The sequence below is a fragment of the Canis aureus genome, chromosome 19 (assembly GCF_053574225.1).
Source record: "Canis aureus isolate CA01 chromosome 19, VMU_Caureus_v.1.0, whole genome shotgun sequence".
Taxonomy (NCBI): Eukaryota; Metazoa; Chordata; class Mammalia; order Carnivora; family Canidae; genus Canis; species Canis aureus.
Window position 1 is genome coordinate 16,936,396 of NC_135629.1, and position 22,519 is coordinate 16,958,914.

Genomic DNA, 22,519 nt, shown 5'->3' on the forward strand with positions numbered 1-22,519 from the left:
AAACCTTTGGGTCAAAGGGAAGAGGAGCCATAGAGAGAAAATCACATCAGCTGCCTTGAGAAAGGTAATGATGGTAGAAGGACCTCCTTCCAATTCCCTTACGGTGTCCCTTATTGGCCTTATTTAATAGGAAGCCAGAGACAAAGCAGCTAATTAATACTTAGTCTTTACAGATCATCCTCATAGAACAAATAAAAGAGCAGAAAGGTGTGGAGAATGAATCTGGAGGAACAAATGGAAGATATCTAGCAAGAGAAAGGAGGCAGTATACCATGATGGATATAGAGTGTAGATTTTGTAGTTGGCTGGACCAATTTGAATTGAATTCCTGGTCTGATATTTTCCTACATGGTACCTGTGGAGCCATTTCTTCTCTATCAACTTTAGATTTTCATTTGTAAAATCAATATAAAAGAGTATCATCTTTGTAAGATGATTGTGAAGAATAAATTAGATTATACATATGTTACTTAGCACAGTAATGACAATGCATGGTTAGCAATTAAAGATTTGAGAGTCAATAATTGTTAGAAAGAGCCAACACATACTTCTTATGATTTTCACAGTGTTGCTCAGAAGTTGGGTCTTAATTTTCTGATGAATTGTTTCTTTTCTCTTTTGAACTTTGTCTGAGTAGGCAAATCCTGACTGGAAGACTCCAGAGTTCTTTCAAGCCTAACAGCCCACAGAACTTTCTGCTGCTGCTCATTGCCAAGGCTCACATCCTTCAGCAGAGGCAAGTGCTTTACCTGGACTGGTGAGAGAGGCTGGTGGGCCAGGGATTTATACAAATGTTATAGGTGTCTCATTTACCAGCAATTTCTCTTCTCAGCCCCTTGCTCCACATGAAGGGAGTGCATAATCAATCCCCCTGCAGTGGAAAATACAGGGACTCCAGCTGGCAAGAATAATTGGTGTGTAGTGAAAGAGAGAAAGGGAAAGCACTTTGTGAAAATTGGTCCCCCAGAAGCAGCCTCTTCCCTCTAGCATACTCATCCTGTACTCTGGTTCTGTACATTAATGGTCTAAACCATAATTTTCAGTGGAGGCTAGACAATGCTCTCAGAAAACAAGATCTCAGCATTGAGGACCCAGAGGCACGAAGCCATTCCTGCATCCTCCAAGGAAACATGTATGGTCTGGGATTGACAGAGGTCTTGGGGAATTGGAATATCATCTAATGAAGCATTTCCCTCAGGGGTTTGGGGACATTATTGGGACATTTCATTGAAATTATTGTAAATTTCGTATATATAGTGGTTATTGTGATCAAAGAATTTTGGAAATACTGTATTAGACCAAATTAATGCTTCTTTATTGCAGGACTTCTAGGATCTTTTAGATTGATAAAAATGCCTTGTGAAACTCCCAGAAAGGGGAGAGAACAGTACACCTTAAATGTAGTTGATCATGGGAGATGCCCTTTGGGGAAGGATCTCCCAGGCTCAATATTTCACAGTTGAAATGTTAGGAAGGGACAGGGTTTCAATAAATAAAATCAATTAATTTCTCTCTGTTCTCTGTCTCTGTCTCTGTCTCTCTCATTCTCCATTTCTAATATGGAATCACACAGAGAAGAAAGGACCTATGTGAGGTTTCTTAAAATGTTGGGAGTTTGGCACAGATGGTTTTATGACTAAGTTTGTGCTAGCCTATCTCAAGGATTAAAATTCAGTGAAAGTTTTAAAAGGGGCTGTGTCCCTCATGAACCAAACTCTACTGGCTTTTTAAATGTAGGACATTTGTTCTGAACTGAATTATTCTCTCACAGAGATAATTGGGTTGTGCTTCTTCTATTGCTAGTCTCTCACATTGCAGCCTCTGGGGCCAAGGTTGTGTACTTTTTCTCTGATCTACCAAGCCTTTTAGGAACCATCAACAACATTTCTTTCACATGGTAGAAAAGATGGCAGGTCAGATGGTGTGACAGTATAATACTAACCTCATGCTTGTGTGGAGCTTTTAACTCTACATAGTACTTCTGCATACTGTGTGCAACTTTATTCTCACAACTCTCTGTAAAAGGAACAATGCAGGTAGAACACGGTTCTTTAAATACTAAATATTTATATGAAAGTCAACAGAACCCTAAAACAATAAAGATATAGATCTAAGTTCTTATATTTTGACACCTTATTCTGTTTGTTTGTTTGTTTTTTGGTCTAAATGTGCACTTCTTTTTTCTTTTTTTAAGATTTTTATTTATTCTTGAGAGACACAGAGAGAGAGGCAGAGACACAGGCAGATAGAGAAGCAGGCTCCATGCAGGAGCTTGATGTGGGACTCGATCCTAGGACTCCAGGATCACTCCCTGGGCCAAAGGCAGACACTCAACCACTGAGCCACCCAGGGGTCCCTAAATGTGCTCTCCTTATAGTATGTTTTATTAAATTTGTTTCATATGATTGTCTATGAAAAAATTATGTTGTCTGATAAAATTTAGAAATGCTCCTTTTTATATAATGTATATCCCTCAGAGAACCACAATACAGAGAACCATACTGAAGCCTCTCAGAAGTCCTATAGTAAAGAAATATCATTTAATTCATTTAACAGAATTTATTTAAAAATGGACAGAAATCTTACATGGTATATCACTTAAAAGTAGCTTATTTGACAAAGCAAATTTAAGGATATATTGCTCTAAAGCATACAAAGTATCAATGGACAGCAGGGACAAAGAAGGAAATAATATTTGTTGGGGACTGACACTGTCTCAGGTGATTTACATGCACTGGCTCATTTAATTACCACAACGGCCTCATGTGGTAAATACTAATGTGCTTTTTTTTATGAGAGGAGAATCAAGTTCAGAGAGGTTAAGTGTATGATTCAGCATCATCCAACTGTAAAATGTGATGGCATTGCAAATTGATCTCTCTTCTTCCTGGCTCTAGGAAGTGGACATTCACTCTGCTTCTCTCCAAACATTCTAAAAATTTCCTGTAAATTACTTCAAAGTCTAGTTTTCAGGAGAGCTTCCCCACCTTTCCAATTACACTTGCTATCTAAGCTCATTCTCGTACCGACACAGCCTTCTCTAATTTCTTCATACATTTCTCAGTTCCTGGTTGTCACTTTTTGTCTGGTGCCATTAGTTTTGATTTTAAGATTCCTCATGTCTAAATTATGAATAATTTATGAACAATCATTAGTAACAATTACAGTTATAAACATTCTCAGTACTTTGAAAGAAGGTAGATACATACCCAGACACACACACGCTCAGAGTAAAAGAAATCCATGATCCACAATCAATTGACAATCTGAGGATAATGCTGGTAGAATTGTAATTTCTTTTAAGTGTTATGTGTGCAGTACATCTTCAGCATCTCATAAAACAGGCTATATAAACAGTATTTAGTAGCACTTTGAAACTAAGTTTATCTTTGCACTGTCATTATCATAAAGCTGTGCTATTTCCAAATAATCAAAGTAAATGGAGCATTGCAGCATTGGTAATGACATGTATGTGTGTGTGTACACACATATTACATATATGCATATATATATGCAATTGTATACTATATATATGTTTGTGATATGTTTATATATTCATCTGTGTGTATGTGCATGTGTATATGTACACAGTTTCGAGTTTGTTTTTACATTGCCAATTACATAAAATGGGTTTTCTTGTCAGACTATCTGGGTTTTATTTCTAACCCTCCATTCACTATTTGAACTTGGCAAGGTTTTAAAACTCATTATATTTGCTTCCTATTACTGCTTTACCACAAACTTAGTGGCTTACAAAAACGCAAAATGGATCTCCATGGGCTAAAATCAAATTTTTGGCAGGCCTGCATTCCTTCTGGATGCTCTGAAGGAAAATCTGTTTTCTTGCTTTCTCAGCTTCTAGAGGCTGCCTGTATTCTGTGGATTGTGGTCCCTTGTATCTTCAAAGTGCAAATGTATCTTCAAAGCCTAATCCAGTTTTTCTCACATCAGATGACTCTGACTCTTCCTCTTCTTCTACCTCTAGCTTCCACCTTTAAAGACCCTTGTGATTACACTGGGCCCATCTGGATTATTCAAGATAATCTTCTCACCGCAAGATTCTAATTCAATCACATCTTTAAAGTAATTTTTTGCCATATAAGGTAATGTATTTACCAGTTCTGAGGTTTAAGATAGGACTGAGATAGGAGTGGGGGAATGGGGAAGCTTTATTCTGCTTGCCATTCTGATTATTCTAAGATATTTTATTATATAAATAATGGGGCTCACATTTCAGGATTTGTATTTATGATAACTGGAATAACTGAGCATCTGATATATATTATGAGAAGAAAGAAACATAATTTTTTTGAGTGAAAAACTTTTCATAACAAAACTACAAATTTTTAAAAAAATATTTTATTTATTCATGAAAGGCACAGAGAGAGAGAGAGAGGCAGAGACACAGGCAGAGGAAGAAGGAGGCTGCATGCTGGGAGCCTAACATGGGACTCGATTCCGGGTCTCCAAGATCACACCCAGTGTTAAACTGCTGAGCCACCCAGGCTACAAAACTATTCTTAAGGTATGGTTGAAACCAAAGTGACATGGTAATTAGAAAGTATGTTTTCTAAGGAGGGTACTTGATGGGATGAGCACTGGGTGTTATATTATATTATATATGTTGGCAAATTGAATTTAAATAAAAAGAAAAAAAAAAGAAAGTATGTTTTCCTCATTATAGTTGCCTAGAAAATTTTATCTTCCTGATAACAGAAAAAAGTGAGGCTGGTTTTTATTTACTTCTTTTAGGAGTTACAAATCAATTTCATCTCACGATGCCAACAAAGTTAGTAGTGATAGTTGCCCATGGCATTGTAGTAAGAAGGATTCTGATGTTCAGTAGGAAGGATCATCTTGGGTGTAGGAAGTTGGGTTATCCATGCCACATATTGCTGCCTTTATTTCACTGGTTTGATGGGAAAAAAGAGCAGGAGGGTACAAGATAAAGAGGAATTACAAATAGAATTTGATGAAAAAAATGTGAATTTCTCATTTTCTGTTCTGTTAGAACTATCTACTAGTTTTGAGGAATAAGTAGCACAGCAAAAACCCCAAGATGAGTTCTACAAATAAAAAATCTTTTAGAGGGATCCCTGGGTGGCGCAGCGGTTTGGCGCCTGCCTTTGGCCCAGGGCGCGATCCTGGAGACCCGGGATCGAATCCCACATCAGGCTCCCGGTGCATGGAGCCTGCTCCTCCCTCTGCCTATGTCTCTGCCTCTCTCTCTCTCTCTGTGACTATCATAAATAAATAAAAATTAAAAAAAAAAATCTTTTAGAAAAGATATAAATAATAATCACTAACTTATTAATTTAACCTTTTGTAATTGAATAACTTGTGTTTATTTTACTAGATACTTACTAGAATTTATTAATTACTACCCATTTGTTTCTAAATAAATCCCATTCATTAAGAGCTTCCTATGTGCCAGGAACTGTGTTAGGTTCTAGAGATATAAAAATCAACCAAACCCCACATGGCCTCTATCCTTATGGAGTTTACAGTTCATTAGAAATTATAGGAATTAATTAAGACAAATAGATTTTTTAAAAACTATAGGTTTGATAAATGTTAGGGGAGAATGTATTGGTGTCATGAGGGAATATAAGAGGAGGGTTTTATTTAATCAGAATGAATAGCATTTAATTTGATGAAAGAAGCAGTAGATGAGTGAGGGCAATAGGAAATTCCAGAGAGAGATAATAGGATGTGGAAAAGTCCTGTGGTGAAATGGGGCTCAACATGGTTGGAACAGAATGAAGTTCTGTTGTGCTGGCACCTCAAAGGCCAAGACTACAGTGCTAACAGATGAGTTTAAAGAGATTACTAAAAGAGAAGGTAAATAGCTGAGAGATAAGGCAGGACAATTCTGGAGAAGAGTGGAGAAAAAACAATATATAGCAGAAGGTGTTTCTCTGACACAGGAGATTTCACTCATAAGAACCTCTTTCCCTATAGTTCTTTAATTCCTGAAACATGCATCTTACATTTCTACTTCTCCTCTCCTGTTTTACTGGAGCTCCTGTCTCACAGCATGAAAAATACTATGCCAAGGGTGAGTCCCTGTTCTCACTGTGAAGTTGCAGATATGGGTGGAGGAAGATGTGTTTCCCATAAGCCAAGTAAGAATCCTGAAAGCACTTTCTCAGAGAATCATGGTTTCATCTTAATGTTTTGTTCTTGAGGACCACCAATGTTATACCGTTGACTCATTATGAAGTAATAAGGCTTTAGTGAGCTACAGAAGGGACCACTTCTAGCAATATTTCTGTGAAAAAAAAGTTAACATTATGTCTTAACAACCAAATGACAGATTTCCTAGAACAATACAATTTACTCATACACTAGTGACTAACTATACCTTGAAAGAGTCATATTTTATCCCGTCTGGAGACTACCATTTGGAAATAGCTAGAACTCACCTAACTCTCTGGGCATGCTGAATGCCAAGACTATATAGGCAGGTCAAAAGGAGAAAGAAGAATCCATTTAGGAGAATAAATTAAACATTGATCTTTGGTTATAAAGATGTCTAAATCATTTTACCTTTGGATATTGTCTTCTGGACAATGGAAGAAATAGTGCTGCAATTTTTTCCTTGCCTTGAAATATAAGTTCACAGAAAAGAACTGCCTCTTTAATTGTCACAAAGCTAACAGAGTTGTTTTAAATACAAATTAAAAAAACAATTCATGTATAGTCACTTGTCATGATATCTTAAAATGTTTGTTCATCAGCTTGTTTGAGATAAACTAATAAAAGATTCATGTTGCTTTTTTCATCCTATTTCAAGAAACTCTTTTTATAAATATTACTAAAAAATGCTTTGCATGCAAACCAGAGTATTTAATATTATAATTTCATGTTCTTGTGTTTAGATTACTCTTGTTCGGAAATATATAGCTGGCAAAATATGCTCAGACCTGTTAACAAATTAATAAATAAAACTTTTTTCTCATTTCTTCCCTGCCTTCTTGTCTTTTTTTTTTACATTTCTCAAAAGCCTAATATGTGCTCAGCATGATCATTGAGTGCTGGAAAATTCAGTGTTCAATTAGTTCACCATTATGTGAAAGAAGATGGAAAGTAAACCAACAATCTAAAGATCAAGTGTCAAAGGCTGTGACAGCAATGTATGCCAGGAGCTCAAAGGGTAAGTGAAGAAAAGTGCACACAGTCTCAGAAGGAGTCTGTTGGTCAGAGTGGGAACTCTGTGTCAGTCTGGTTACTGAATGAAGACACTGTCAAAGGGAAGGAAGGCATTCCCTTAGAAAAGTACGGAGGGCACTCCATGAAAAAAAGAAGAACATAAGCAAAGGTCTACAGGAACAAAATCAAATGTCAGGGAACTGCAAATCATTTGGTTACCCAAAACTTACTAATTCAGAGTTTGATAACTCTTTTTCTGAAATGAAGACAAAGAATAATAATAATAATAAACACTGTAGACATTCTGTTGATTTCCCATTTTGGAATTTCATTAAACCTGAGGAATCTTTTTGTTCTGAATCACCAGCAATAAATCTTTTTTTTTAATTTTTATTTATTTATGAGTCATAGAGAGAGAGAGAGAGAGAGGCAGAGACACAGGCAGAGGGAGAAGCAGGCTCCATGCACCGGGAGCCTGACGTGGGTTTCGATCCCGGGTCTCCAGGATCACGCCCTGGGCCAAAGGCAGGCGCTAAACTGCTGCGCCACCCAGGGATCCCCACCAGCAATAAATCTTAATTGCCAAAGTAATTTCCAATTATTTTGAATTGTAGTTAACTTTTTCTTCTGAGTATCTTAGGGGTAAAAAAAAGATTTCACTGAGTAAAGTCAAAGTGGTAATCTGAATCTACCTGATTTGATGGCTGACTCAGGATCTTGCAGTGTTTAGGGTTCTTGTTATAAAACAGCAACTTTGCATCATTTACATTATTTTAGTACCACGAAATTACTTAGAATTATTGTACACATAAGAGTACATTATAATGGCACCTAGGTGGCTCAGTGGATGAGCATCTGCCATTGGCTCAGGTCGTGATCTCAGGGTCCTGGGATGGAGTCCAACATCGGGTTCCCTGCAGGGAGCCTGCTTCTCCCTCTGCCTATGTCTCTGCCTCTCTCTGTGTGTCTCTCATGAATAAATAAATAAAATCTTTTTAAAAAGGAGTACATTATAAGGAAGAAAAAATAAAGACATAAAAAATGAAGTAGGTCACTTTGAAAAGTTACCTCAGAGCTTAAGGGTCACTATTACCTGTTAACGAAGGAGCTGGAACCCTCGGGAAAACCCAGATCTCTTGACCCTAATTCCAGTGATGTGGTCCTTTGACATCTTTACCCAGATTTTTCATAGGCATTTCTAACTTATCATGCCTCCCCAAATCTTTGTTATCTCCCTATCTTCTGTATTCCTAGGTGTGCTCCTTCTTTAGTCCTCTCTGATAATACAATAAAAAATTAAAGGCATCCCTTATCTTTATTATAGCCAATTGATACTTTTTTTAAAGTTTTATTTTAATTCCAGTTAGTAACATACAGTGTTACATTAGTTTCAGGTGTACCATATAGTAATTCCACACTTCCATACATCATCCTTTGCTTATCATGACAAGTACAAGTGCATTCCTTAATCCCCATCACCTGTTTCACCTCTTCCTTCTAGTAACCATTGGTTTTCTCTTTATTTTTTATTTTTTTTAAATTTTTATTTATTTATGATAGTCACAGAGAGAGAGAGAGAGGCAGAGACACAGGCAGAGGGAGAAGCAGGCTCCATGCACCGGGAGCCCGACGTGGGATTCGATCCCGGGTCTCCAGGATCGCGCCCTGGGCCAAAGGCAGGCGCCAAACCGCTGCGCCACCCAGGGATCCCTGGTTTTCTCTTTATGATTGAAAGTCTGTTTCTTGATTTCTCTCTTTTTATTTTTTCTTTTACTTTTTTTGTTTTACTTCTTAAATTCCCCACATGAGTGAGATCATATGGTATTTGTCTTTCCCTGACTGACTTATTTCACTTAGTATTACACTTTCTAGCTCCATACCAATTATATATATACAATTATATATATTTGTATATATTATATATATGTAATTTATTCTTTATCCATTAATTACCAAATGATAATTCTTGACAAGTCTACAGGTATCCATCCCCTGCTATCAATCTAATCTAAGCCACCATTATCTATCACATAGACTTCTATGAAAAGCTAGTTCCACTCTTGACTTCCTGAAAAAAAACATCTACCACACAGTAGCAAAAGCAATCTTATTAAAACGTACATATTTAAAACTTAAATCCAAATTCTTCCTCATGACCTGTAAAGTCCAAGAGGACTGGATTCCAGCTTAACTCTGCAAACTCTGGTACCATTCTCCATCTGCATAGGTCTTCCTTGAATAATTAGAACACACGGAGCTCCTTCTCTCTCCTTAAACATTTGGAAATTCTTTCTTTTTGTCCTTTTCTGTCTGGAACACCCTTTCCCCTCCATTTTTTACATGTCCAACTTCTCTTCCTTTTTTGGGTCTCAGGGTAAATGGAAAATTCTCTAAGAAGATGTCTCTGATCACTCACTCCAAGGTTGGTTTCCCATTCTGTTCTCTACCACATCACCTTCTATATTTCTTCCTAGTATTTACAATTTGTGATTATTTGAGGGAGATTATTATTTTTTTGGTGGTGGGATGGGGGGAGTTGGTTGGTTTATCACCTGCCCTCTAATATATTGCTTTTTCACTAGTTTTTTTTTCTTTTTGCAGAGCCAAATACAATGTATTCAATACGGTACACAATTAATAAATGTTTCTTAAATGATTTGATGATGTGTAGGCCTATATGATGAGTAATTGCGATGTTTCTAACCTCAATATAAAAAGAAAGATATATATTATTAAAAAACAAATGATTTATAATTATAGTTACATTTCATGATATATAAATACAGTTTTTCTTACATTAAACACTCACAGCTCATGAGAGCTAAGATGACGTGTTCATGTAAGTAAGTATAAGGTAAGATGTTATAAAAAGCAATGCCAATATTTATTCCTAAGCTTTCAAAAACAGAATAAAACTGGGAATTAACATAATTAAAGTGATAATAGAAAGAAGTTATCCCTACTACCTAATTTGAGAGCCACAATTGGTGTTCTTCAGGGCTAACTACATTTCATCAAAAATGGTAAGTAGTTCACTAGGTTAGTGTCATGCAGGAAGGCAGATACAGAAGTACCCAAGTGAAGCTGGCTTCACATGAAAACTGATTTCTGAATAATGACAACTATTTCAATTATCAAATAAATGAACTATCTAATCTGTATGGGGTTGGCTTGTGTCTTGTGTTGAAAGTTTGCAATATCTTTAATAACAAAAACTATTTTTTCTTTTGATTTTCCAATAAATCCAACAGATATTTAGAGCTTTTGGCAACAAAGCTGACTAAATCTTAATATGGCCAGAGGGATAGCATCTAAGAAAAGAATATCATAACTTTGTGTTATATTTGCCAACTAAATATACTCTCCTGACTAAATATATGGATTTAATATTGCAGAATGACAAGACTATTACATTTCATTATAGTTGTACGGTCAAGTGTATAGTCTTTAGTTAATTTGGCCATAGGGAGAATAATTACAACATAGACCTTGGAATGACTCAAAGGGCTTCCTACCAGTATGGGTGTTGCTCTCTAACTTGTCTATACAACTCTCAGAGTCATGTTTCTACAGACAAACCATTGAGTGTTATGCTCAGTAAAAATCCTATAGTGGAAGGAGAAGGTTTTGCATAATTCTGCAGTTCATTCTATTGAAAAATATTGCCCTTAAAATTGTTTTAATTATAGAATATTTGAAAAAAAATTTATATGCAGTCAGAGCCACATCAATTATACATCACATCAAGTTGTAATATTGTAATATGGAAGCTTAAAAGACAACATCATTAAGGTAAGCTTTGCTGCTTTTGTAGGAGTAGTAATGAGATTCCATCGTTTTATACAAACAATGTATGCACAGCAATATATGCTTCCTTTTGGTTGTTTATTCATTAAAAGTCATTTTTTTGAGCAACTATTAGATATAAGACATTCCACTCGTGTGGTGGATGCAAGAGGGAATGCAAAGACAGGGTCCAGCTCTTCTGGAACTCATTTTATAGAAAAGTGAGATAAGAGATAAATAATATAATATATAACATAACACATAATAATAAAATAATATATATGATATATAATATGACATAAGGCAATGTAAAATATTAGAAAGTATAGGAAGTTTTCTGGTACAGAATATTAATTTCAGGTAGACACATCCAGGACCCTAATTTTTATCAATGGTGTGAAATGAATATTAATTTCTCTCCTTATTGATTAACAGCAACAAGTTGTAGGCAATTCAAATTGTCTTTAACTCATTACAATGCATTCTTCAGCAATCATTCAACTTGAAATACTAAGGGATTCCAAACTTTGCTCCAAGTAATTTAAGCTACTTCCCTGTTTTTCTTTTAAGAGACTCTTCAGAAACTTTTGTACTCTCTTAAGAATTCAGAAGGATGAAAATAGCCCCATATGAGTTTGCAAGTCTAAACATAACAATAATTTAGGCTGACAATGCTTTCACTTTTAAACAAATAAGGAAAAAGATCAAATTTAGAAGGCCTATAATATATTCAATTATGCTTTGCTGTCAACAGAAAATAGGCTGAAATTAATCTGCTCAAAGTTGGGAGATTTTATAACTACTGCACTTAAAGGTAATAAAAGTTGCCTACACTCATTATTATTAGTATCTGAAGCCCTTGAGAATACTCGAGTTTTGTTATGAGTAAATATCATCTGAGAAACAAATTCTGTTGCTATGACATTTACTTCACATTCTGAAAATTCCATAATGGATGGATGTAGACATATTTTGTTTGAATGAAAATTATTTAGTCCATGCAGGCTATTATGAATTTGACTAAAATTTCAGTATCTCAAAATTATTACCTTTCAAACTTTCCAATTACTGTTTTCCTCTAGGCATGATACCTGTTCTCAGTCACTAAAGTATGCTTTTTCAAAGTGCCATTGCAAAAAGTCAATATACTTCTGGGAAAAAAACATTGTAATAAAAGTTATTAGAATTTCTGAAGGGCTTTCCATCTTCAGTGATTTACAAACATTAATTAATCACCATCCAAGGACAGGTACCTACCCAACATACCATTCAGTTCTAGGAATAAATGACAAATCTGCCAAGATTTTATCCAGTATACTTCCTAGTCTTTGATGGAAATGGGAAGCAAAACATATCATTACATCAGGATTTCTTTTCTTTCTCATTGAACTGCAACTTACTGCCTTTATTTCAAGTCATCAAATTTGGTTATCTCTTGAGCTTTGCTCTGGACAAGGTAAATATCTTCTAAGGTATGCCTAACCAGATTGTAAAGTATATGTTTTTCAAAACAGGAAAATAATTCTGGGGCTTTCTCAAAACTACTATGTTCCAATAATTTTATTTTTATTTATTACTTCTTTCAAGAATATATTATTTACCTACCAAAATTTGGAGTTTAGGTCAGCTTATTATTTTAGTCAGGCTATAAAAAATAACTTATTTTCCTAAGGAAACGGGGAGAAAACAAATTGCCCTAACAGTTGGCTGCATAAATCTGCCCAGAAAGCAAAATGTGTTGTAAGCTTCATTCTCTCTGCCCAGGACTATACTGAATGCTGTCAAGCAGAATAATATTAAAAATAATGGAGCAAAAAATTTACCTTTTTATCAAAATTATTTTGCTATGGTAAAGGATTAAAGAACTATAAGCTATTATATATAATTTCACAAAAGAAAAGATATGTTCAAATGGAAAAGTAGAAAGCAAATAATAATGAAGAGGGACATCTGGGTGGCAAATAATAATGAAGAGGGACATCTGGGTGGCTCAGTTGGTAAAGAGTCCAACTCTGGATTTTGGCTCCATTCATGATCTCAGGGTTGTGAGACTGAGGCCCACGTAGGGCTCTGTGCTAGACTCAGAACCTGCTTGAGATTCTCTGTCTCCCTCACCCCCAGCCCTGTGCAGCTTGAGAGCATGGGCATTCTCTCTCTCTCTCTCTCTCTCTCTCAAAATAAAATAAAATGAAATAAAATAACATAATAAAATAATAAAGAAATTAAATATTTTGATATTTTTTCATTATTATCTTAATTATATTAATAGCTTGTTATAAAAGGTTTACCAGACTTCCTAGACCTGTGGTTTATGTATATAAACAGCAAGTCCATAGAACACAGAACCTTGCTGTTCAAGGGATCCAGGATAAAACTCTGACATACAAACTTGAAGTCATTAAACAAAGTCAAATCTATTAATTTGATGGTAATGTGATAAAGAAGTAAATTTAAAGACCTGTTATTTTCAAAGTTTTGATTTTTCTCCAAAGATAAAAACTTGAAATAATAATTGAATTGATTTATATAAAGTTACCTACTCTTTTTTGCCAAGTAAGAGTATTTTAAAATTGAACATATAAAACAAACCAGTATTCATACTCAACTTCATGTCATCAAAGAGTGGACATTTCATCACAAAAAAAGCAGAAGAAAGTTGTAATCTCTTAAATAGTTCACAAATTATTCATTATTAAAATCTCATCACACTGTATGAATTTTTCTCCTTTTTCATTGAACAATGAAAATTTTACCACAGCTTTCACTTGGGAACCTCTGAAACACACCAGTAATTCTCAGTGGAGAGGAGAGATGGGTCAGAATTTCCGAGGGTTCTTTGTGTCTTGAAAAAGCATACTCCATTGACCCATGGTTTTAGAAATGAAAACTCAATTAACTCAGAGTTAAAGAAAGCTGAACACAATCATTTAAGCTAGTGAATATACAGAAATAAATTGGAAAAGCTATACAGAGTGTGTGTATGTCTTGAAAGGTAATGAAACACTACCTCATATTAAAAGTAGTCAACTCTGCAGTTTGATAGAGAATTGCAAGGTTTTAAAGGATCTCAGAGATCTTGCAATCCAACATCTCAAGTTACAGATGAAGAAACAGAGGAATATTTCAATAATTCCATTTCAAAAGTTGATGAGGTTAGAATTGGATTATTTAAAATAATTAAAAACAGCACCGTGATGGTTAATTTTCTCTGTTAACTTGACTGGGCTGCAGGGAGCCAGTTATTTAGTTAATATTGTAGATGTGTCTGTGAGGAAGTTTCTGGAGGAGTTTGAATCAGTAGATGGAGTGAAGAAAATTGCCATTTTCAAGGTGGCAGGGCCTCATCCAATCCACCAAAGGCCTGAGTAAAATAAGACTATGGAAGAAAGAATTATTTCTGCCTGACAGTCTTTGCGCTAGAACATTCATCCTCTCCTGACTTTGTATGCAGACTCAGAACAAAATAACACTGTAGATTCTCCTGATTCCCAGACCCAGACTGGAACTATGTCATTGGCCCTTCTGGGTCTGGAATTCTTTGTCTCCATAACTGTATATCAAATTCCTTATAATCTCCCTCTTTTTCTCTCTCTGTTTATACATGTATGCAACTGAGTACACACACACACACACACACACACACACACACAAACATACATCTTATTGGTTCTGCTTCTCAGGAAAAACCTGACTAATTCAAGTACTTGAGTTCAACAGTGATGTGATTACCAAGTTCTTGAATTCTATTGAATTAAGTATGTAATTCCATAGCAAATAAAGTAATAATTATGGCATATGGGGAGTGTTTGAAAGTTAACAACTCAAGAAGGAGTGTAGACTGATAAGATATAGAGGCTTAAAAATAGTAGATTCACTTATGGGAGAGAATGATTATTTTACTGCATTCGAAATCCAAAGAGATTCCAGATCATCTTTTTCTATTTGTATTTGCTGTTAAAGATAGCAGGCATGTTCTCTTATGGGCCACCTTCTGTTGTACAGTTAGAAAAGGAACATTGACCTGGGAGGATTTTAGTGTGAAGAATAGAAGAGAGGACATGGAGCTGATTTGAACATTTAACATTACTTGGCAACCCATAGCTTTGTAGGGTCATAAATCTGCTGTGTCGAGTCTCCTAATATTTATGCCCTTTTCCTTCTTAAACTGTCCCTAGGTGTGATCACATTTTTTTCTCCTTCCTGTAAGAAGTATGGAAATAAGTTGTCATATTTATAATAGTTTTTAACAGCAATATATGTGGTCAATAAAGGGATCCTCTAGAAATCTCTCCTAAATACCAGGTAAGTACATACAAGTAGATACAGAATATCCTCTTGAAATGGATTGATGAAATCATCATTGGTTACATTCTTTAGTGTCATTAGTGTCCAGAGTAGTGGACTACTCATTTTTCCTGAAACTTTACTGGATTTTGACATAAACATAGACTGAATCTGTTTTCATAATCAATTGATCACTTATGGAAATATAGTAACTTATTTCATCAGGGATTTAGTTCATAGTAGCAGATGACAGCAGCTCCACTTGTTAACAACTTACAATGTTGCATGCATTACACTAAATAATTGTACACATTATGTCCTCTAATCCTGATAATAGTAATATGGGGATGTTAAAATATGTGTCCAAGGCCTCACTAAGAGTAGAGATTCAAATCAATCAAGAGCCAAAGCAGATGCTATTTAATATTAATGTCAAATTGTATTCCAAAAAATTTAGTATGGGTTGATAAAAAATAAATATTGGACATTGAATAATGCATACTTTTAATACTCCAACCATTATGAATTAAAGCACAACCACCAACTTTTAAGAGTTAATGGTAAGAATTGCCTTAGCTTTCAGACTTGTACACATATGACTATGTATCTTATTCACTTAATCAATGGAAACAAAAATCTCATAGTACATTTAACTCTCAATACTTGTTTTGAGGAAGAAGATACAAATCTTGTCTCGGGATGCCTGGGTGGCTCAGGGGTTGAGTGTCTCTCTTTGGCTCAGGGCGTGATCCCGGGATCCGGGATTGAGTCACACATCGGGCTCCCTGGGAGGAGCTGCTTCTCCCTTTGCCTATGTCTCTGCCTCTCTCTGTGTGTCTCTCATGAATAAATAAATAAATCTTTTTAAAAAAATCTTGTCTCTCACCAAGTTGAGAAAACTATTGAGACCATGTGCCACTGATATTTCTGGCCAATACAGATGTGTCTTGGACAGGCAGCTGTTAACACGACTGTGCCAAACAGCATTTGCTATTGCTTATTTATTTTGCTCCATCAAAGCACAACCATATCTTAGGGCATGGAGGAGAATAAGGCTCATTAATTTGTACTGTATGTTTGACACAACTATTCAGGCAGGGAGAAATTCTGAACTATGAAAAGTCATTGTCCATCTGCTGCTGACTACACTCGGTATTTTATACAGCTCTAAAATACATTAGAAATGAAAAGGATAAAATCCAATTTTGAGGACTATGTGAATTAAGGGTTGTGAGGATAATTCAAATATTTTCAGCATAATTAAGAAGTCGCACCATGTGAAGAAGGCAAAACTAGTGTGACCCATTTCTCAATCCTAGCTCCCCAGGACATCAAGTCTGATTGGCTGGGAGCAAGGGAGGACTGCCAAGAGGCCAAACCCCTCAAGGCTGTTTGTGAAGGAAATGGATGGCCACATAGAATGGCATTAGCCCACTCATTAACCTTACCTTCTCTTGGACTACTTTCTCCAGAATGCAGTTCTAAGAAATAGGACCACTGACTAAAATAGGTTCACCTTAAAGAGGAGTTGACCCACAAACATCTTTTTAAGTCTTGGACAGTATAGGATTATTTTTATACTTGCAAGGAAGATTGACTATATATATATATATATATATATATATATATATATATATATATATACCAAAATGTCAAAAACTTGGTTAAATAATTCTGTTACCAGATTTATTTATTATATGAAAACAAGGCCACATGCATTGCTAACAATTTGTTATGATTACCTGAGATTTGTTCATGCAACTTTTCCTTAGGAGAATTCAAAATTGATTAAAAAATTAAATTTTGCTATGAGAAATTGCCTTATACCAGAGTTGTTAGATTGTTTTAGATGGGTGCTTATTTCCCTTCCTTTCTCCTTCTTTGCCATAAAGCACTTATTCCTGTTATTATTACTGGACCTCTTAGAAAAGCAAGTTGAAAAGAACATCATATGTATATATATGATGAACATAATATATATATATATATATATATATTATATATTATTGGGTACAAATATTTCCTGGCCTCACCACATTTAGGAGTAAAGGAATATCACTCTTTGGAATAGCTAACATTTTTTAAAGAATCCCAACTATAAACAAATACTTACATTTTATTTCCAAGTAGAGTGAAAATTTTTAATATTGAAGGAAATTGCTTGGAGCAAGTAAAAAATATACATTTTCTCTATGATAACTGCAACCTATTCCATATTTATCATCGTCATCAAGGGAAGTTATTTATATTTTCCATATAAGTCACTTAAAAGCCACAGTAGTTACAACTCCACAGATTATTTGGCACTTTCTGAATGTATGTAATCATGTGTGAACTTTAAAATTCAAAAGTGTTTAAAATTGTTTTATTAATGTACTATAGATATTTACAAGATCTTAATAATATACACTGTTTTCCTTTCCAAAGGAGTCTGTTTTAATATTGTATTTTGTGATGGGGGGTAGAGAGCTTATTTACAGGATGATTTGTTTCAAAAATCTCTCAAGGATTTACGATTTTATTCATCGTGTAAGTGGCTGAATTGTAAAATAGTAAAAAATGATGACAGCTGACAGGAAGTAGATGCTAGGTTCTAAGACTGGAATTCCTCTGGAACTCAAACCTGCAAAACAACAACAAAAAAATAAAACAAAATATCTTGAGAAAAAATAAGATTGCTTGTTAGATTAAGTTTTCATGCATACTATCATTTCTCTTCTAATAACATATTAGCACATTTGTTGCATTTATAGTATATTTAATTTTAGGAAGTGTCGGGAGGCCTGAGTGGCTCAGCAGTTGAGCATCTGCCTTCAGTTCAGGGTGTGATCCCGGGATTCAGGCTAGAGTCTCACATCGGGCTCCCCTCAGGGAGCCTGTTTCTCCTTCTGCGTGTGTCTCTGCCTCTCTCTCTCTCTCTCTCTCTCTCTCTCTCTGTGTGTGTTTCTCATGAATAAATAAATAAAATCTTTAACAACAACAAAAAAATTTTTAAGGAAATGTCGTTAGCCCTTTGTCCCTAGGATAACTGTTTTAAATGTAAAAATGAACAAGAAAAATGCCTAAACTGGCCAATTGTGACTGAAGGGCAGATTAGAATTTGCCAATGTGTGGTGGCTGATGATTTCACTCAGCTACAACTTCAAGCAGAAGCGATTCTTCTGAAGCAGAAATAATAAACTATTATTACATGCTAAATCTGACTGATTAGTATTACCTGCTTAGAACACTGTATTGAGAGGATTTGAGATTTGTGACTAAGCTTGGTATGCATGTCATAATTGATTAGTGATGCCTGCCACAGATATGGGAATAGGGGTGCAAGTACATGTGTTTCATATTTTCTCTCCCTGCTCCCAGAAGCCTGTGAGTACCCACAGAAAGTCTTATTAATTTTTGTGCCAATAGAATTAATTCTGCACCAATGACACATAGTTGTGTGTGTTTTCTTATGCTTTTTTCTTTCTTTTTGAGATTCAAATAAGGAAACATAAACCTGTTTGTAATATGTGAGCATGTTGCAAATTTGAAGGATTATTTAAAGAAAAATTGACTCATCACCTCTTGTTCACAACTGAAAATGGAAACACAGACCTTTTATTTTTTCACCCAACATTCGGAGAGCCTAGATTTCATGCTGCAGCTGTCTAGATTCAAAAATCTACAACAGCAATGGTGATTCAACTTACTTGACATTTTTGGAATTCTAATTTCCTCACTGCTGCTTCCATCTCCACCATCGCTAACTGTTCTTATTTCAATCAAGTAGTCTTCTTCAAATGGAACAAGAAGCTCAGCCGATGTATTGTTTGTTTCCAAAATATGTGTTTTACTCTGTCTGTTTTGCCGGTACAGAATCTAAATAAAATGGTGAATCAAGTTAAATGGACATGCCATTTTTTTTAAAGTCCAGACACTCTTATGGAACACAGTAAGACATATCATTGTAAATTCTGTACTCCTTGAGTGGGAATATTCAGTCTATGCCTTTTCCTTAAATTTAGTCATAAAACAACAACAACAACAAAAGATTTTGTCTTTGGCCAATGCTTCTGAAATAAGAATATATTTATCTCTATTAATTAAATAGCTTGGGGCTATTATTTGGAGCTTGCTGTGAAAAGTCACTGCTTATTTTGGACCCCTTTCAAATGTGTGGATATGTGCATTTGCCAGGAGATGTTGCCCATTATCACTAATGGAAATAAGTTGCTCTGGGTATTTGGCTATACTCTTGGTAGATTATTTTTATGCTGTTAAAAGCTCACATGCTACTGCAGCCTAAGTTCTAGAAATTCTACTATTCAAGTAGAATATTGTTGGACTGCATTCTCATCTGACCTTACTGACCCCACACACACCATCATCTTTTAATGGCAAGGGGAGTCACTTGAAGAAAACTGTTGCATGGTATAGAGTTTTATTCTTGTTCCATGACACATTACTGTCCTTAGAATATAAAAATTGTCAATGAAAAATTTGAAAGCAGCAATGCTAAGTATTTTTCAAATCTTTTTTAAAAAGATTCCTGTATTTACATATGCATAGATTTGTTTCTTATTTGGTTGTGACACTCAGTTCCTTAGTAACCCAAATGACATTATTTAAGGAAAAATAAAATACTCACCTTGTAGCCCAACACTTCAGACTCATTTTCCATGGTTTTTACGTGCTCCCAATTCAGGCATAATTTAGAGTTTGTCAGCTTCCAGGCAATGTTAGCTGGTGGTTGGCTTGGAGCTTTAAAGAAATAATCAAAGATCCAAATGATTAATTAGCTCATAGTTACTATATGACCCATCAGCATAAAAAGGGAAAATAAGTCCTGGATGATTATCATAGAAGAAGCAAAAATGTTTTCAGTGTCATTTGAAATATCATATTAATTCTAATCAGAATAAGCAAATTCATTTAAATTCTGGTCGTTTGAGACTGTCTTCATGACAAACTTATGAATTAATAATGGCCTATTGCATGTCCAGTATTAATTTATTAATCATTGCCATTGACTTTGTTTACTTTATCATACATAAATAGATGGAGGGCTCTGTTATCTAGTGTTCCATTTGGTCATCAATCAATGAGCACGTCAAGCAAAATCAGGCTGCAAACCTTTAATACATATGAACACAGAGGTGTTAATTCCTAGTAGTCTTTGCCTTTTTAATCTTCTATTAGTAGGACTCTTTTACTTTATGTAACACAGTCTACTCAAGATATAAGCAAAATAGTAAGAGATTGTGAAGCGTATAGGGGAATCTCTTAGAATTCATGGAAAAATGCAGCAGAGCTTTAAGAAGGGCAAAATAGGGCAGCCCAGGTGGCTCAGTGGTTTAGTGCTGCCTTCAGCCCAGGGTGTGATCCTGGAGACCCAGGATCGAGTCCCATGTCGGGCTCCCTGCATGGAGCCTGCTTCTCCCTCTGCCCCTCTCTCTCTCTCTCTCTCTCTCTGTCTTTTATGAATAAATAAATAAAATCTTTAAAAAAAGGACAAAGTAAAAATGTTAAAAAGTCAAGTTCTTCTCTCTGCTCCTCAAGGTAGTGTTTGTTGCATGCTCATCTTGATACAGACCACCTCTTTGTCATTCTCAGTGTATGCTGCAGAAATCATGACTGTTCTCCATACATGACATTTGAAACCTACTCTGTTCAGGGATACTCTGGGCTAGAAGTCCCAGGAGAAAGATGATGATTGATTTAATTTGGCCATGTTTATCTTAGCCTGATCAATTGTAGCTAGATAGTGAGAAGAATGCATGCCATTTAATATAGAGTTGTTGGGAACCCAGAAGAGAGAAAAACATTACAAACTGAGAAAGATGGTAAGTGAAAGGGAAGATGGCTTTAGAATCAGTTTTCTAAGGTAATGGATGTAGTCCAACTGGGGAATTTTACATAGAAGAATACTAGAGGTCACTTATCCAAAAGCAAGCAGTTAAAGGGTGACTGAGTCACATCAGAATCCTGGTCTCTTGATTTCTGAGCTGGTGTTCCTCCATGACAAGTTGCTTCTCAGAGGTTTGAGTCTACATGATTATTTTTGAGGTTTAGGAAACTGGAGAGATTAAAAATAATTCAGCTGGAAAGCAGAGCAAAGATAAAACTACCCAGCAAGATGTTTTTGGCATCTTATTTGAATTTGTGAGGCTGAATGAGCATAATATTTAACTCATTATAACACTGATGGAAATGGGAACGATTTCTTTTGGAGCTTTGACTCAACTGCTATTTAATCTCTTATATTTCACTGGAAAAGTCTCAGGGTGTCTGACATTGCATAATCATATATTCTCCTGTTACCATAAGCCCACAGAGACATTATTCTTGTTCACCTAGTTACTTACACCTCAGTTGGGATATGGCCAAGAGATAATGTTTACCTGCTGCTCTCAATGGGGCTCAGTTCATGTTTTATAATGGATTTGTTGAATTGAATTATAGCTGTTCTTGGTTGTGTATTTCTTTAAATTTATTGAGTGCGTACGCCTTGTCCAACTCTGTATTACCAACTACTGGCACAGTGCTTGGCAGCACAGAGGAGACAAACAATTAATATACAGTGAATAAATGACTATGATAAGATGGCTAAAGAAAAAACACTCAAGAGTCCTGAATGATTTTCTCAGATCATATTGATTATGTGCTGGGCTGTATGCAGAGCCATAGGTGACACATGTGGCCAATCCATTCATTATGCTTTCCTATAATCAAGGTCAATTGCCATGGCCAAACCTACAGCAATTCATAGGATTTATAAGATAGATAGGCCAATTGGATTAAACATGCCCTAGGACATTTCTTGATAATATAAACCCAATTCTAATTAAAGACATGAAAGTTTTGCACTTAAGGAGCACTCAATACATGTTTGTCAATACATTTATTCTGAAGGACTAGATGGCAACAATAATTATTTTGTAACTATTCTCCCTCAACTACCCCAGAGTGCCTTCTTTAATCTTTTTCTCAGTTATAAAGGAGATGATATAAAAATTCTCACAAGACATCATAGTTTTAATATCTAGTAAGCTCTTGTGGCACATTTTTTCAACTATGTTCTTTAAAATGAAGCACTAACATAATGACATCATAGAATCAGTACAGAGAAAATAAAAGTCACTTCTTTAATGTCACTGGTAGTGTTGGACTCTGAAGTTTTCATCTATTTCTGTGTCTATTTTGTTTGTTTATTTAGAGTAAAAGTACTGTTTTCAACACTATGAATCCACTGGTGAAGCTCCAGGCTGGGAGACAGGACTGACTTTGATCAACTATGTGGACAAGGAGTTTATAACTA

At 35.4% G+C, this 22,519-nt stretch overlaps 1 protein-coding gene and 1 long non-coding RNA gene across 2 annotated transcripts in view; one reads left to right on the forward strand and one right to left on the reverse strand.

Moving 5' to 3' along the window:
* The first annotated feature begins 7,008 nt into the window (after positions 1 to 7,008).
* Positions 7,009 to 19,101, forward strand: LOC144289696 (uncharacterized). Its single transcript, XR_013357596.1, has 3 exons — positions 7,009 to 7,156; positions 15,114 to 15,240; positions 18,697 to 19,101. It is a non-coding gene; the product is annotated as an uncharacterized LOC144289696 (long non-coding RNA).
* The window catches only part of CNTN6 (contactin 6), a 275,835-nt gene continuing 270,198 nt past the window's right edge, over positions 16,883 to 22,519 (reverse strand). The window contains exons 21-23 of the mRNA XM_077858034.1: positions 19,850 to 19,962; positions 18,912 to 19,080; positions 16,883 to 17,845 (exon numbers count right to left, since the gene is read on the reverse strand). Of these exons, the coding sequence (XP_077714160.1) occupies positions 17,745 to 17,845; positions 18,912 to 19,080; positions 19,850 to 19,962 (383 nt within the window). The 3' untranslated portion in view covers positions 16,883 to 17,744. The remainder of the gene's footprint in view (positions 17,846 to 18,911; positions 19,081 to 19,849; positions 19,963 to 22,519) is intronic.